The 14,288-nt window shown below is 47.7% G+C and overlaps 1 protein-coding gene across 2 annotated transcripts in view; it reads right to left on the reverse strand.

The window, feature by feature from the left end:
* Positions 1 to 13,167, reverse strand: part of KLF9 (KLF transcription factor 9) — a 29,373-nt gene extending 16,206 nt beyond the window's left edge. For both annotated transcript variants that reach the window (XR_010841599.1, XM_059072743.2), the window contains exon 1: positions 11,366 to 13,167. Coding sequence is in view for 1 of the 2 variants with exons in the window: in XM_059072743.2 (XP_058928726.1) it covers positions 11,366 to 11,870 (505 nt within the window). In the remaining variant the exon portion in view is untranslated. The remainder of the gene's footprint in view (positions 1 to 11,365) is intronic.
* Positions 13,168 to 14,288: the final 1,121 nt, after the last annotated feature.

The raw sequence follows: 14,288 nt of genomic DNA on the forward strand, positions 1-14,288 counted from the left end.
AAGTGCAAGCGTTCTGGACTCTCCTATTAGAAACAGTCTTGGGCAGTCCCAGAGGCGCGACCACTGCTGCCTGACCCACGGCATGCCTGGAGCCTGTCTGAGCCTCTCTAGGGAAGTTGCCACACACACCGGGCACCTGAGGAGTTGGGTAGCCATGCTGAGAAAAGGGTCTCAAGTGTTTGCCTAAGTTTCCACCTCTCCTAATGTTGCATGTGAGGACCAGGACCCAAGCTGGTATATGATACCCTGGGGGAGACCAGCAAGGTCAAAGGACGGCACGCAACATGGACAGCCCTTCCATGATGCCGAAAGAAGAGATGAGGCTCTTGCCTACCAAGTAGATCACTCCCAGGAGAAAGAAAGGCAAAAGGAGAGACAGAGAGAACTCTGATTTTGTGACTATGTACCCAAAAGAGAAGAAAACTTCACACAAAAGAGACTGAGAGACCCCAAATTGCCAAGATAAAGTTAGTCCACCAACAGCAGAAATGGTGGGGAGGGCAGGGGGGCTCAAGCGAACTCAGTTCTCTTTGGCTCAGAAAAGACAATGAGCAAACCAGGAAAACGCAGGAGGCTGTTGTCTGGTTCGTGACTTCCTCTACCTGCCACCCAGGTCACGGCACTCGCAGTGACCCAGAGTGACTAGTGATGCTGCTCCAGCATCAGGTTTCCAGCTGTTTCTCTCTGGGCTCAACCTCTGTACACTGCTGGCACGAGAGTACGGCTGCGATGACCACAGATCCTACTCACACATGCCACATGCGCCATCATCACATCATTTTTCCAGCTTTTACAGAGTGAGCCACTAATTCATACAGTCTGGTGTTTGTCACCAAAGACCACAAAGAACGGCAGGGTTGAGCTGTCCAGCTCTTACCAAACAGCCCCTGCCTGACTCCCTCAGCCCTCCTGGGGCAGGCGTTCCTGGACAGTGCTTTGAAGTTTGGGAGCAAGCAGGGCACTGAGAAAAAATGACTCAGGTCAGAGGTGCAGACTGTGTCTCTTTCACACTGGGAACCCCCGCTTCGGTGGGTAATGCTCAGCAGAAAAGCATCCTGTGGCTGGCCGTGGGTATGAATTGCAACACCCAAGGGGGAAAGCAGCTGTTTGGCTGTCATTCTGCTTATTTTCATTAAAACAGCAATGGTACAAAACCACTGCAGAATTATGACAGCATAGGGATTTAAGTCATTTTTATATTTTTTTAAGTTATTTTTAAGATCTATGTTTTGCCTCTTACGATTTATTGCGGTGTTTTTGTTGGGCATTACATACGCCGAATAGATTTCTGAATCCCATTAGGAACCACCACATAAACAGCTCATCTTTGTAAAGACAAGGCCTCTCTCTATTAGCTAGCACACAGGGTGACAAATGTTCATGTAAACACAATTCATTTCTCTGGGCATTAAAATAGTCAGACGGGGCTTCCCTGGTGGCGCAGTGGTTGAGAATCCGCCTGCCGATACAGGGGACACGGGTTCGTGCCCCGGTCCGGGAAGATCCCACATGCCGCGGAGCAACTAAGCCCGTGAGCCATGGCCACTAGGCCTGTGCGTCCGGAGCCTGTGCTCCGCAACGGGAGAGGCCACAACAGTGAGAGGCCCGCATACCGCAAAAAAAAAAAAAAAAAAAAAAAAATAGTCAGACGACTGGAATTAAGACCAAGTGAACGGTGCCGCTGATCACACTGCCGCCACTACACGTGTTGCATGTGAGGTTTTGGGTACCGGCTTCTAGAACATCCACTGAGCAGGGCCTATGGGGCTGAGCCTGGCCATAAGAAGTACGTGTTGAAATAATCCATCTTCTACAAAGACTATTTAGTATACAGCTATCTTATAGCTTATAGGTTGAACTCCAGAGAGAGTTCAGAGCTCTTTCTCTTCAAAAGGGAGAAAAACGAGAAAAATTGTTGTCATACTAATCTGTCTCTCATTTTGTCAAACTCTGCTTCTGGGAATATCCTGCCTGTAGTTCTAAATGGGTGGATCGAATGAACAGCTGTTGGTTTTGCCTGTCTGGCACCTATTGCCTCTTTGGGGTAATAAACAGCACACCTTGAATTTCCTTTTGGAAACCATTCCTTCCTCACTCTGAGTTTACATAATTCCAGGCGGGCGACCCCACACCCCAGGCCCAGAGGCTGGATGTGACCCAGCTGTGCCACAGTGACTGAGTTCAGGGACGGGCACAAAATTCTGTGTTCTGAAGCTTGAAGCCTGGGACTTTTGCTGGAATCATTAGGAAAGGGGAACTGTCTTTCCACAGGGCTTGCTGAATTGGCAGGATGGGAGTCCGAATTGCTGGCAGCTATGTTACCACCATTCAGAGACCGCCTGCCGGTGAATGAAGCCAAAGCAGAGGAGAGCAAGGCTGGGCCAGGGAGAGAGGAAGACACTGACCACCTGTATCCAGAGATCCCTAACACCAGAGCTACCCCAAAGGTGGTGGAAATGGCAACCTATAAAGTTCTCATCTTTACTAAGCCAGTCCAAGTTTGGGTTCTGTTCCTTACAACCAAGAGGCTTGATTGAAACAGCTGTGGACCCACAACTGGGATCTTTTTCAATTGGAACGATGAAGGCTCTGGATAGCTACTGGAAAATACAGGATAGGTTTGGCCAGGTCCATGATTTCTGAAGGTATTCCTCACCAAGCTTCATAAAAACAAACCAGAAGCCAGAGCTAGAACCCAAGAGTAGAGACAATAATGGTGGCTTTCGGGCCAAATCCAAGAGAGCAATGTACAACACAGGGTCTCTTACCACTGGCAAAAACCCAAGGAGTTCTCGTCAACAGCCATTCATGGTGCAACTCCAAGCACCTAGAAACATACTAGGAAAACTTCAGAGTAACCTTGGACTAAGTTAACTAACTCCAATTCCTCCTATAAAATGAGAATAAGAGTACCTTCCTATCGCATAGGACTTCTGGGAGTTTAAATGTAACAATGTGTGTAACCCATTTGGCTTGGAACTTGGAGTGTAATACATGCTGGATGCTTCATTATTATCATTATTAATAGCATTATTACTAGTATTAATAATTTATAATTATTATTACTATTAACACTATTACTATCCACAACATTCACAGTACCTGCTGTCAACATCTAGCAACCTCTTTGCATGTAACAGTTACTCAATAACAAGTATTATTTAAATGATGAGCTGCTGCTGGATTAATGTGGAACTGTAAACAAAAATTCTAAGCACCTCAAGGGCTTCTGGCCAACACATGTAGATTATTTTTAATTGTCACACTTAGTATATGGAGACACTGTGTTAAATGCATTAAATACCTCATCTGAATTAAGTTTCATAAAAACTCTATGAATATATAATTACTGAACTCCATTTCACAGATGGGAAAACTGAGGCTCAGAGAGTTCTCATAATTAGAAAGTGGCAGAGGCAGGATTCAAACACAGGTCTGAGGGACCCCTAAGCCGGTGTTCTACTGGCTCTACCTACTGCCTCCCTGCTGAAGGTAGAGACCTCTCTGGAGACCCCTCATATTCAAGTTCCTTAGGGTGGGCTGGTTTCCTTCTCACAGGCCTTACTCTACTTTTCTGACTGCCTCCATCTCATCAAAGCTGGCTCCCTGGGGCTTCCCTGGTGGCGCAGTGGTTGAGAGCCCGCCTGCGGATGCAGGAGACATGGGTTCGTGCCTCGGTCCGGGAAGATCCCACATGCCGTGGAGCGGCTGGGCCCGTGAGCCATGGCCACTGGGCCTGCGCGTCCGGAGCCTGTGCCCCGCAATGGGAGAGGCCACAACAGTGAGAGGCCCGCTTACCGCAAAAGGGGGAAAAAAAAAAAAAAAAAAAAAAAAGCTGGCTCCCTGGAAGGGAGAGAAGGTGAAATCTCCATCTCTTTGATGAAAGACGGTCTGTAAGAATCCTTCCAGTTCTTAAATGTCCATAATTCTCAGGCAGGATTTTTGTGCTTTTGTCTATTGCCTGCCTCACTGCCCCACTTTGGTTCAATTCAGGTCCTCTGGGAGGCACTTCTAAAACAACGGAGACTCTCCATGGAAAAACGTTCACACTTTGTTTAATACAAAATACTGCTGCCTGCTTTTCAAATCCTTGTCATTAGTTTTGTATGACTTAAGCTCCTGTCTCTTTATTTTAATCTATTTAAATAAAGTCCTTACTTAAAAAAAGGGGGGGGGCTCAATCAGGGCTGAATTCCATTCTGCTGTTCAAATTTGCGATCATTTTCAATTTTGGTTAAAACAAAATTCAAATGCCCAGTGGTCCTGGGCTTAGATGGTGAGCTTACTGGTTCTTGCAGCTCTAGAACTTTTAGATTTCCGATCCAGATGTTCAATTCTCATCTCAGGACTCGAAAGGCTGATAAACTGAGATTACAAGGGAAGCCTGCGGGTGCACCACTGTAAACATGGGCTTTAAGCACAAATAGAAAGGATGCCTTGGAAAATCCCACGCATGAAAAATGGATGCCTCTCACTCCCTTAGCGGGAAAGGCATTCTCTATGAATAATAACATTAGTCCTATTATTTGCTGAGGGGACTGTTTGAGGCTGGATAAGACAAATGTCTACTCCTGGCCTTAATGCACCAAAAAGGTATTAAAGTTTCGGGAGGGCTCCAGGAAGGGAGGAGTAGGAAATCTCACAAGCAATGGTCTTGGACTGTTTCAGAGTGCTGCTCCCATAATAAAAGGGCAGAGGTCCCCCGGACTGACTCCACCTCTGCCCTTTCACTCCGTTAATTTGGTTAATGCAAAGCAGCTCATTAAACGAAGGTTAAAACAAAACAAAAAAATGTTAACCAGATTGAAAAATCCTCAGGAGACCATGGGGGAAAGGAATCCAAATCTAAGAACTGCAAAGACTTCACAGTGAAGGAAGATCTCCATTTGGCTAAGCTCCGGCTTGGAGCACTTCAACTTCCAAGGACCCCATGTCCTCATTGTGCTGCTGAGGAAACTGAGGCTCTGGTAGCTTCTACGCCCTGCCCAACGTTACGTGCCTGCCAAGGCAGAGAGCCAGCCTTTGAACCCTGGTGGTGTGCTTCCAAACCCTCCAGAGCACCCCCAATGCTTCAATGGAACAATCCTCATCTATCTGAGAGGGTTAAAAAAAAAAAAGCATTCACTTTTTTACAGACAAAATGATGGATGTGATGACCTCTCAAGGTCACTTCCAACCTCCAAATTCTATTCTTTTGATACTAACAACTGCTTACACCAAGTGCTCTGAGTTGGGCTTAGGCCTGTGACTAACTTCCCAACAAAAAGTGAGGCAAAGTAAGAGACAGGGCTGCTCAAAGACCTGTGCAGAGGGTCCCATTTCTTTCCCTTTTTAACTGTCTGTGGGCTTTTCTCCTTCCTTTGCCCCTCATTTTGCATGTGTTGCATAGAAACAGAAAGTGCCTTTGTACCAATTACTAGGCACTAATTTACGCTCTTCAGTGGGTGCCGGCCTTGCTGGAGAAACATTAGGAAAAGGCGGGAGGGTCGGATGTGGGGGAGGATTCTAGCAGCAGAGGCCTGGAATGCTGCAAGCTCTTTCTCCAAGCCTGAGAACAGACAAGAGGAGGAAAGAAAATTTAAAAAGAAACTGGAAAAAATTTTTGGAAGTCATGACTAACAAAATTGACAAAGCTGGCTTTTCTTTTCTTTTATTTTTAAATCAAGTATGCTCACGATCATAAGGCATTCAGAAATCAAAATGATGGTCAAGAAATCTGACTCTAACCAGGGCACGACATCAGGTTGTTTTAGGGGCTCCTGAATGAGTGAATACTGGGAAATCACCCACCCACTTTTCTTCTCAATGAGCTTATTAAGGAAGACCATTGTCGGCCGCTTTCCCAATATGTCATATGATGTTTCTCCCTGGGAAGTTCAATCAGGGAATTTCCCACAGACGTTGCAGAATGACTAGTTCCTAGGATAAGCGTCAACAACTGAGCCAGGAACGTATATCTGACTCTTATGTTCAGAGTCTCAAGAACTGATTTCCCTCAGGCTACATCTTTGCGTCTGAAGGTAATGGGGTGTTACCATCAAAACAGCACGCTATGGACTCTGGTACCTCCCTCCCTGACCCAGGCCCCACTTGCATTCCTCCCCTCTCTCTTCTCACCACTCACAGATTTGAGAGGAAAATCACGGGAAACAATGGTTTCACTCTGTAATTCTACTCCACTTGTATTTTCTGTTGTGAGACAGTAATCGCGCCAGCAGCAGCAGTTCTTCTAAGGCAAACCCTCTTTGTCTTGCTAGGGCAGCTAGGTGCAGGATGATGAAGGACGGGGGGGGGGCGGGGCGGGGGCGGTGAGGAGGGAGCAACTGGTCCTTCCTACCTCCAGGACCAGGAATCACAAGCTGTTAGGTCCCCCTCACAGGCCTCAGTCCCCAGGGTGAGATTCCAGCAGTGAGCTGGGGCTCAAGCAGCTGTGGGCCATCTTTCCCTGGAAGCAAGGGAGTCTCTAGCCACTTGTCTGAAACCCAGAAGCAAACCCTGCAGGACATCCTTGCAATTCTTAGACTCCTATCATCCTCCACAGCTAGAGCCCGTTTGCAGTCCTTTGCTCTCATTTTTTCCCCGACAGGATACATGAGGCTGGGTCTAGACAGTCTCACTGGGGATGGGGATGGGGGTGAAATCGCCCCCACAGGGCAAAGATTGGCTCTTTGGCAGGTTATAAAAGTCTTAGCTATTACAATGGTTTGTGGCCTATAAAGCGGCACAGTACATAAGCAGCTCTACAGTATATGAGTGGTACTAAAATGTCACAGGGAGGACAATTATAGGGAAAAAATGGCTAATCTCCTTAGGGGAGAGAAAGTGGAAGAAAAGGTGGCCAAACGATGATCTATGCAGGCCCCACTCAGACTTAATTGTAAATATATCTTGGATGAAGCATGTCAGGCTATGAAATACCACTCTACACTTTGGGGAGCATTATGGAAAGAAGAATGCAGCAGAGAGGTGGTTTCCTTAAGGATCAAGGCACAGGGCCTCCCTTCTACTCATGAAGAGAAGGGCAAGTGGGAAAGACCGGGCAGGGGCTAATTAATGGGCTGCCCAGAGGCCATTTCAACACCCTGCCCTGTCCCTCAACCCCTGCCTCCTGGGTAATGGAAGTGGGTCCTTCTCATACCTCTGATGGTACTAGACTCTCCTGAACCAAAACGTTGACTCCAAAGCTTTTTGTAGCAATTAAGGAAGAAGAGTTCATGAGACACAGAGCAGGCCTGGCTCCTGTATAAGCAAACGTTTAAAACTTTAGTCTCAGGGAAGGAAATCCGCCTGAGTTAGAGCTAGCCAGTGATGGATGTTGCTAGAGAGGCCAGAAAATCTATTTCCTGTTTGGAGGATAACTTCCATGGTGGGAGCTACCCAGGTCCCCTCCACCAGATATTCTAGGTAGCCCAGAGAAATGTTCAGACAGGATAAAGAGAAACAGAAGCAGCCACTGTTGGCTGCTTTTGCAGCTCTTGTCCCTCCTTGTTTTTCATGAACTTCCTGTTGCCCTATTAAAAAAATACATTGTATTAAAATTTTTCCCACAAAACTGGGGTGTGATGATTGGGATTTAGGGCTTTCTGGTTTTCAGAATCCTGTAAGCAGTGCCCTTAAGCTCAACCCACTGTCACCATTTGGGGACAGCTGATTTAAGTCCCTCCAAAAGGATAGTAAAATTGCACCTGGCATGGAAATAAGGCCTAAGGTTTCTATCACAGCGATGGCAACCTAGCATGACTCTACATCAGCTGGTTCTGATGACTTTTGAGCTGGAATTTGGATGCAGTTGTTTACCTCTCCAAAAGATACCCCCGTGTGTGTATGTGTGTGTGTGAGTGTGGCTGTGTGCATGTGCAGGGTGACCACAGAGTTAGGAAACTTGGGATAATCCCTTTTTCTTTTTTCTTTTCTCGGTCCTAGAGAGGCTGAGGGGACGTGGGAGAGGGTCTGGGGAGTCAGCGGGTTTGGGTGTGGGTTTGTGGAGGCCAATTTGGGGTGTGTGCTCACAGGTGGGGGGCGGCGTGTGGATGTGGGTGTGCCAAGATAAACTTAAAGTGGGTTCCATTTTCAAATAATAAGCTCAATATGTTTTCAGGCAAAGTACTCCAATGGGTCTAATACTTAATCAGAAACAATAAATACACTCTAAAGTGTCCAAAAGGTCTGGAGACAGAAAAGCTCATATTCCTTGTACTTTTTTTCAGATTAACCATGGACCACCGCTAAAATTTTAGAGGTACATCACTTGAGAAGATATCTGATCTAGAGGGTGAAGAAAAACAAACTGAACATAGTATTAGAAAATGTAAAGCACTGTACTACTTAAAAATAAGTTTCTCCTATGTTTCCTGATTATAAGCTCTGCCCATTACACACAAACTATTATCTTTGCACAAGAATCCAAGTTCAGAGATAGTACCCTATCTTGTGGATTAAGAAACTGAGGCTCAAATAGAGAAGAGAGACTGCAAACTTAAATGCCAACAGAGACCATGTAAATGATTAAAATAAGGGACACTGCCTCATATAAAGAACGGTCAGTTCAAGCCAATTGTTGCTGGGCAGGAATTCAGACCCAGTATTGCCAGTTCATTCGATTTTTCTAGAGAAGCCAGAAATCTGGATTTGTGTGGAAATCCTGATTTTTCCATGTTAGTAACAAGATCTTTACAAACCCTGTGCTGGTCAAGCCACACAAATTTGCAAAGCAAATTCAGCAGCAGACCTCTAGTTTACAAACTCTGACTTCAAGGAACTAGGTTAACATCTCACAACTGGGAAACAGTAGGACAAATCAGAACCCACCTCGGTCCGCCCCAAAGGTGTCTTTTCTCTTAGTATACTCTAGAAATAACTGCACTGAACTAAACACAATTTTAAGTGGCTCAACTTCTAAAGCCACTGGTTCTGGGACTTCCCAGGTGGTCCAGCGGTTAAGACTCTGCGCTTCGATCGCTGGTCAGGGAAGTAAGATCCCACATGCCATGCAGCGTGGCCAAAACAAATCAATAAATCAATAAAGCCACTGGTTCTATAAAAGTGGCATCTGTATGAGGCTCTAGGAGGAGAAGTGCAAGCAGCAGGAGGGATTCTGGTTGGGCCACCTTGTGCAGGGGGTGGGGGGAGGGTATGGCTGGAACTTTAGTTCTTAAAGTCTTCACAAAATACAGACATTCCACAATTGCTATCTCTTGGCCATCTTCTGGGTTTAATACCAGCAAAAAATAGAAAAATTAAAAAAAAATTTAAAATCAAGATGCTAATCGGAAACTTCCAAATGCATAGGGACTCGTAGGAGTCCCTTATTTAGAGTATCCCTTGCACACACCTTCTCTAGCAGGAGTACACTTCTGACAGTCTTTACAGAGGCTGAGGTTTTGTCCAACCATGTCCTAGCACTACAGAGCCCCCAAACATAAATAGGACACCTGCAATTACCACATCACTAGTTTCAAAAGACTGACTGTAGCATATAAAATGGGATTAACACTTCACTTCGTTTTCCACCCTGGACTGTGTAAAAGGTTCTCCTGAAACAACTGAGCTGACTTGCCTCATGGAGAATTAAAGAGCAGCATGCATGCACGCACACATAAGCAGCCATTTCTATAAATGCCTGAGAAAATCACTCAGCAGAATGGTCCAGAATGCTTTTCTGAGTTGGACAGACTCAGGGAGCTCACAGAGAAGGTCTGCAGGCCTCCCCAACTGCACAACTGGGCAGCTCCCTGAAGGAGAAAGTGCCTTTGCTCAAGGTGGCAGTGGGTGTCCCTGTGAGCTGAACTCCGGGAACATGGCTGACACAGCCAGGCCCGCCCAACAGCTGTTGGTGAGTAACACCCTCTGGTTAATATACCCCTACTTCACCCTGGGAGCCACGCTAAAGGTCACATCCCCCAAGCCAGGCACATCAACCTTACAGACACAAACTTTAAAATGTGCTGTTTTATGGCAACCTAGATGACAACCACAAACAGAACCTGATTCTGCATTAACCACAAGGAGGAAATTCAGCTTTACTCCTGTGCCAGCAGCCACCTCCATAAGAAGCACTTTCCAAAGGAAATAAAATATGAGATGCAGTTACGTGGCCTTTTTTTTTAAAAAAAAAGCAAAACCAAACCAAACCAGCCAATGATCATTTTGAAACCACAGGCCCAGGGCCTCATCTTAAAAGTACCAACAATTACACCAAAAAACGACAATACTTTCCAAGTAACTTCAACAACCTCCTCTTAAACATGGTGTTATAGAACAGAGGGAAAGGAGTTCATGAGAGGACCAAGCACCGTACTTCCTTATCAGAACAGCAGCGGTAGAGGAATCTTACTAAGGATGGGGAGACAGCATGGTCAAGTGTGAATGCTTTCCTACTTTTTCTGAATATGTTAAACAGAACCAACAGAATTGGCTGACCAAGTTTCCTATAAGTCTCCAAAGCCCATTTTATACTGCAGATGTCTTACCAGCCACATGCCTCTGATCAGCCCTGCCTTTGGCTCTCCCTGGGAGAGACCCTTCCACGGGGCCTCCAGAACATCCCAACGTTCATTATCAGCCTTGACCTCCAGCAAGAACCACACCTCCTCACTAACTGCTCTATTCAGGGTGGAGGGTGCGACCTAAATCACGTGGGAAAAAATCCACTCTGAAATCTCACTAAAAAGGCTAACTAGTTGTGAAGTTAACCAACCATCACTTGATCAGACTTCTCTGCTGCCTGAAGCAGTGTTATTTTAAACCTCTCTGGGGACTCTTGGCCAAATTTAAAACCACCTTGGCAAGCCCTGAAAAGTAGCAAGCATACAGCTAACCGGGCCCTTAGTCATCCCTAAAAGGTTCCATATAACGTGCGCCGCTTCCCTCCAGGTTTCGGCCACTTCGCGGCAATCCCACAAGGAAGTAAAATAAAAGATACGCCATCTGACTGTGTCCCCCAACCCCCGCCAGCGTCTGTCCGAGTGGGGTGGCCCCAGAGTCGCCGGGTGCGGGAGTCCTGGGGGGGGCGGGGCGGGACAGGGGGGTGGCCCCAGAGTCGCCGGGTGCGGGAGTCCTGGGGGGGGGCGGGGCGGGACAGGGGAGGGCGGCACCACTCCCCATGAAGCCACGCACATCGGCTGGCACTCGGCACTCACTCTGCCCGCCAGGGTAAGGCTCTCCGTGGCTTCTAGAGGCTGGGGACGATTAAGGAGTGAGCTTTCCGTCTCTACCCGGTTCAATCATTTTAAAGAGTTAAACAGCATCTCATCCTAAGTACTTGCACCCTTTCGGCCGAGCGTGGTGTCCTTTAACGCCCAGGAAGGCTGCCCGGCCAACGGTTAACTAACCCGAGAGTTGGGTGGGAGAGGGAGACGCCGCTAACCTGTATGCACTCTGTAATGGGCTTTGAGATGGGAGGATTTTCCATAGACTTTCCCACAGCCACTGTAGGGGCACTTGTGCCTCTTTTCGGAGGCGTGTTTCCCCTTCGCAGCCACTCCAGGGTGGAGGAGGGAGAGCGGGCTGGGCGCGCTGCCAGGATCCTGTCTCTCCTCCGGGCTGTGGGAAGGACTCGACCCAGATTCGGTGGTCACGTCGCTGTCGGATCCCATATCCTCATCTGGACTCTCCAGGCTGTCGCTGCACACCGAGGGGGTCTGGATGGGTCGGTACTTGTTCAGGTCCAACAAGCTCTTGGCGATGGTGACCAGCGTGCAGTAATCCTTCCAGGTGTCCCCCGGGTCACCATGTTCCTTGGTCACCTCGCGCTCAGGTAGTCGCAGCCGCTCGGCGTCCGGAGCGCCCCCATGCTCCGGCACCGCAGCGCGGTTCGAAATGGAAACCAGACACTGGGCAGCCACGAAGTCCATGTAGGCGGTCGCGGACATGGTGCGGGCGACAGCAGCCCCGGAGGCGCGGCCAAACTTGGCGGTGGCTGCGGAGGTTCGGCTCGCCGTGCCCTGGCCTCGGACGACGAGCGCGGCGCGGCGCGGCGCAGCGGCCAAGGGGGCGGGGGCGCGGGGCGCTTCCGACTCGCAGGAGCGCCGAGGCGACCTCAGCCCCTCATCTTTACGTAACCGGCAGCGCCTCCGCACGCAGCATCCACGGCCTCGGGCTCCGCCGCGCTACCGCCTCTCGCCGCCTCCGGTGCCCAGAGCCGGGCGCAATCCCCCCGACGGGCACGCAGTCTGCTCCGAGCCGGCTCCCCTGGAAAGATGCCACACGTGGCGGTTGCAAGTTTATTCGACCGAAAACGCCCCCGAGGCGCTGGGAGAGGAAACTGCAAGAGAGGTACACGCCCTCGGCCGCCTTTTCAGTCGAGCCAAAGCCCCAGGACATTCACCCAACCACCCGGACGTGGGTGGCGAGGGCCGGACCAAGCGCCAGGTCTAAGAGACACTTTTCCCCCAGTCCACTGACGGCTTCTGAGCCCCTGCTCTTGCCGGTCCGCACCGTTCCGGCATTCTCTCGCTCAGTAACAATTTCGCAGAATCCCATCACGTCACAATCCAAACCCCCTCCAATTGGCCAGTGGGGAGGGTGATTCAACTCTGTTTACTTTCTTCCCCTGCCAGTCAGAACAGCCTTTCGGTGGAGAGGTGCGTCTAGAACTGAGGCGTGCGGCCAATCCGACAGTTCTGTTTCGATGCCTCGTGCTACCTCTACAGCCTCGAACGCTGACATTTAAAAGGGTAACTGCTGGGAGGCTGGAAAGGAGCAGCCTCGCATCTTTGGGAGTGTCTCTCAATCCCTTAGCCGGTCCAGGCCTCTTGGCTCACGTTCCAGCTTGCGGAGCTGTGGGATACACCTTCCCTATTCGGTCGCGTTCTTCTTACGACAAAAGAGAACTTCAGTTTCATTTTCCAGCTCGCAAACAGTTAAGTGACTTCCTGCAAACGCTACAGTCCCAGCAACCAGCCTTCCAATCAAAAGTAAGTTGGTTGATGTCACTGACATTGGCTCAGCCAATCAGAAGGGCATTCCGAAGGCCAGCGCTGCACACTTGTAAACGCGAAGAGCTGTAGTGAAACTGAACACATCCTTGTACTTTGTGTTGCTGATGGTAAAATCGAGATATGTATGGGAGGGCAGTGGTGATAAATAAATGCAAAGTGAGTCAATAATTTTTTTAAAAAAACTAAATATGTCAGGCCAAGTTGCTCAAGAATAAACACAAATGAGAAAGCATCAATTCGTTTTTCCGTTTCGGGATGCAGCATACTTGGGGGCAGATTTTTAATAATTCTTCCACCCAATACATTAACTATGACTAATTCATCTTAAAAATGCAGAGCTGACAAAAATTCTGTTTTAAAGTGTAGTCCTTCTTCTGTCTGGCTAGTCTTACTTTGAAACGCTTCATCTTTTCTTTTGTGATACCTCAATTCCTCTCCTTTCCTCGTGCAATTTATTCTAAGGAAGCTGTTTTCGTTTTGTTTTGACGCTATTGTAACCTCCCTAAAATAAATGGAGACAAAAATCCTTGCATAACTTTTAAAACTTTAAAAACAACAACATTCCTAGCTCATTTTCTTTCCACAGACTCCTGTGGGATGTTAGGGCATGTATCCCTTCCCTCACTTAACAGATATGAAGACTGAGAGGCAAGGAAGTGACTTGTGACAGAACTCCATTGAAAACATAAATCTGATTCCTAGCTCTTCGGGCTTCACAACTGAACTCTTTGGTTTTGTGAAATATTAACTCTGCTTAACAAATTCTTAAGAACTGGAACCAGCCAGAGATCCTTAGCCATTGAATATTGTGGCATTACTTGATCAACAATTAGTATGACTCTTAGAGTCTGATTAACTGTGTTTGCCTCTCCCTCTGCAGGAATGATGGGGTTGTTTTCCATCTTGATAGCTGAGAAAAGAATCTAGGGCCAATGTCTCTTCCAGGAGGTGTACTATCCGCAGAATTGATTAAAAATACATTTATTTTCCTAAGTGGGTGTGAGGGATACCTGTTTCTATGTGATGTAGATCCAGTGAGGTCTAACCATACCCCTCACTGGCTATTGACCTTTGTTAAGGTTTGGGAAAGTTACATCAGTTCCTGGTCTCTAAAGGAAGGGTCTCAAATTTACCCTTCTAGTTTGAAGTCTACTGTAGTTTATTTTGACTTTGCTTTTAAAGTGGTACAGAAAGATACTGCAGTAGGTGACTACATGGGAAAGGGAAGCTTAGAAAGGGGGTGCTGGTCAACTAAGAATATCATTGTCACCATCCTACTAAGGTAGGTGGTAGGTACATGTAAAGTGAAGCCATCTTAGAGTTCTTGTATTCCAATTCCCTTAATTTTAG

This window comes from Kogia breviceps, chromosome 8 (assembly GCF_026419965.1).
Source record: "Kogia breviceps isolate mKogBre1 chromosome 8, mKogBre1 haplotype 1, whole genome shotgun sequence".
NCBI lineage: Eukaryota > Metazoa > Chordata > Mammalia > Artiodactyla > Physeteridae > Kogia > Kogia breviceps.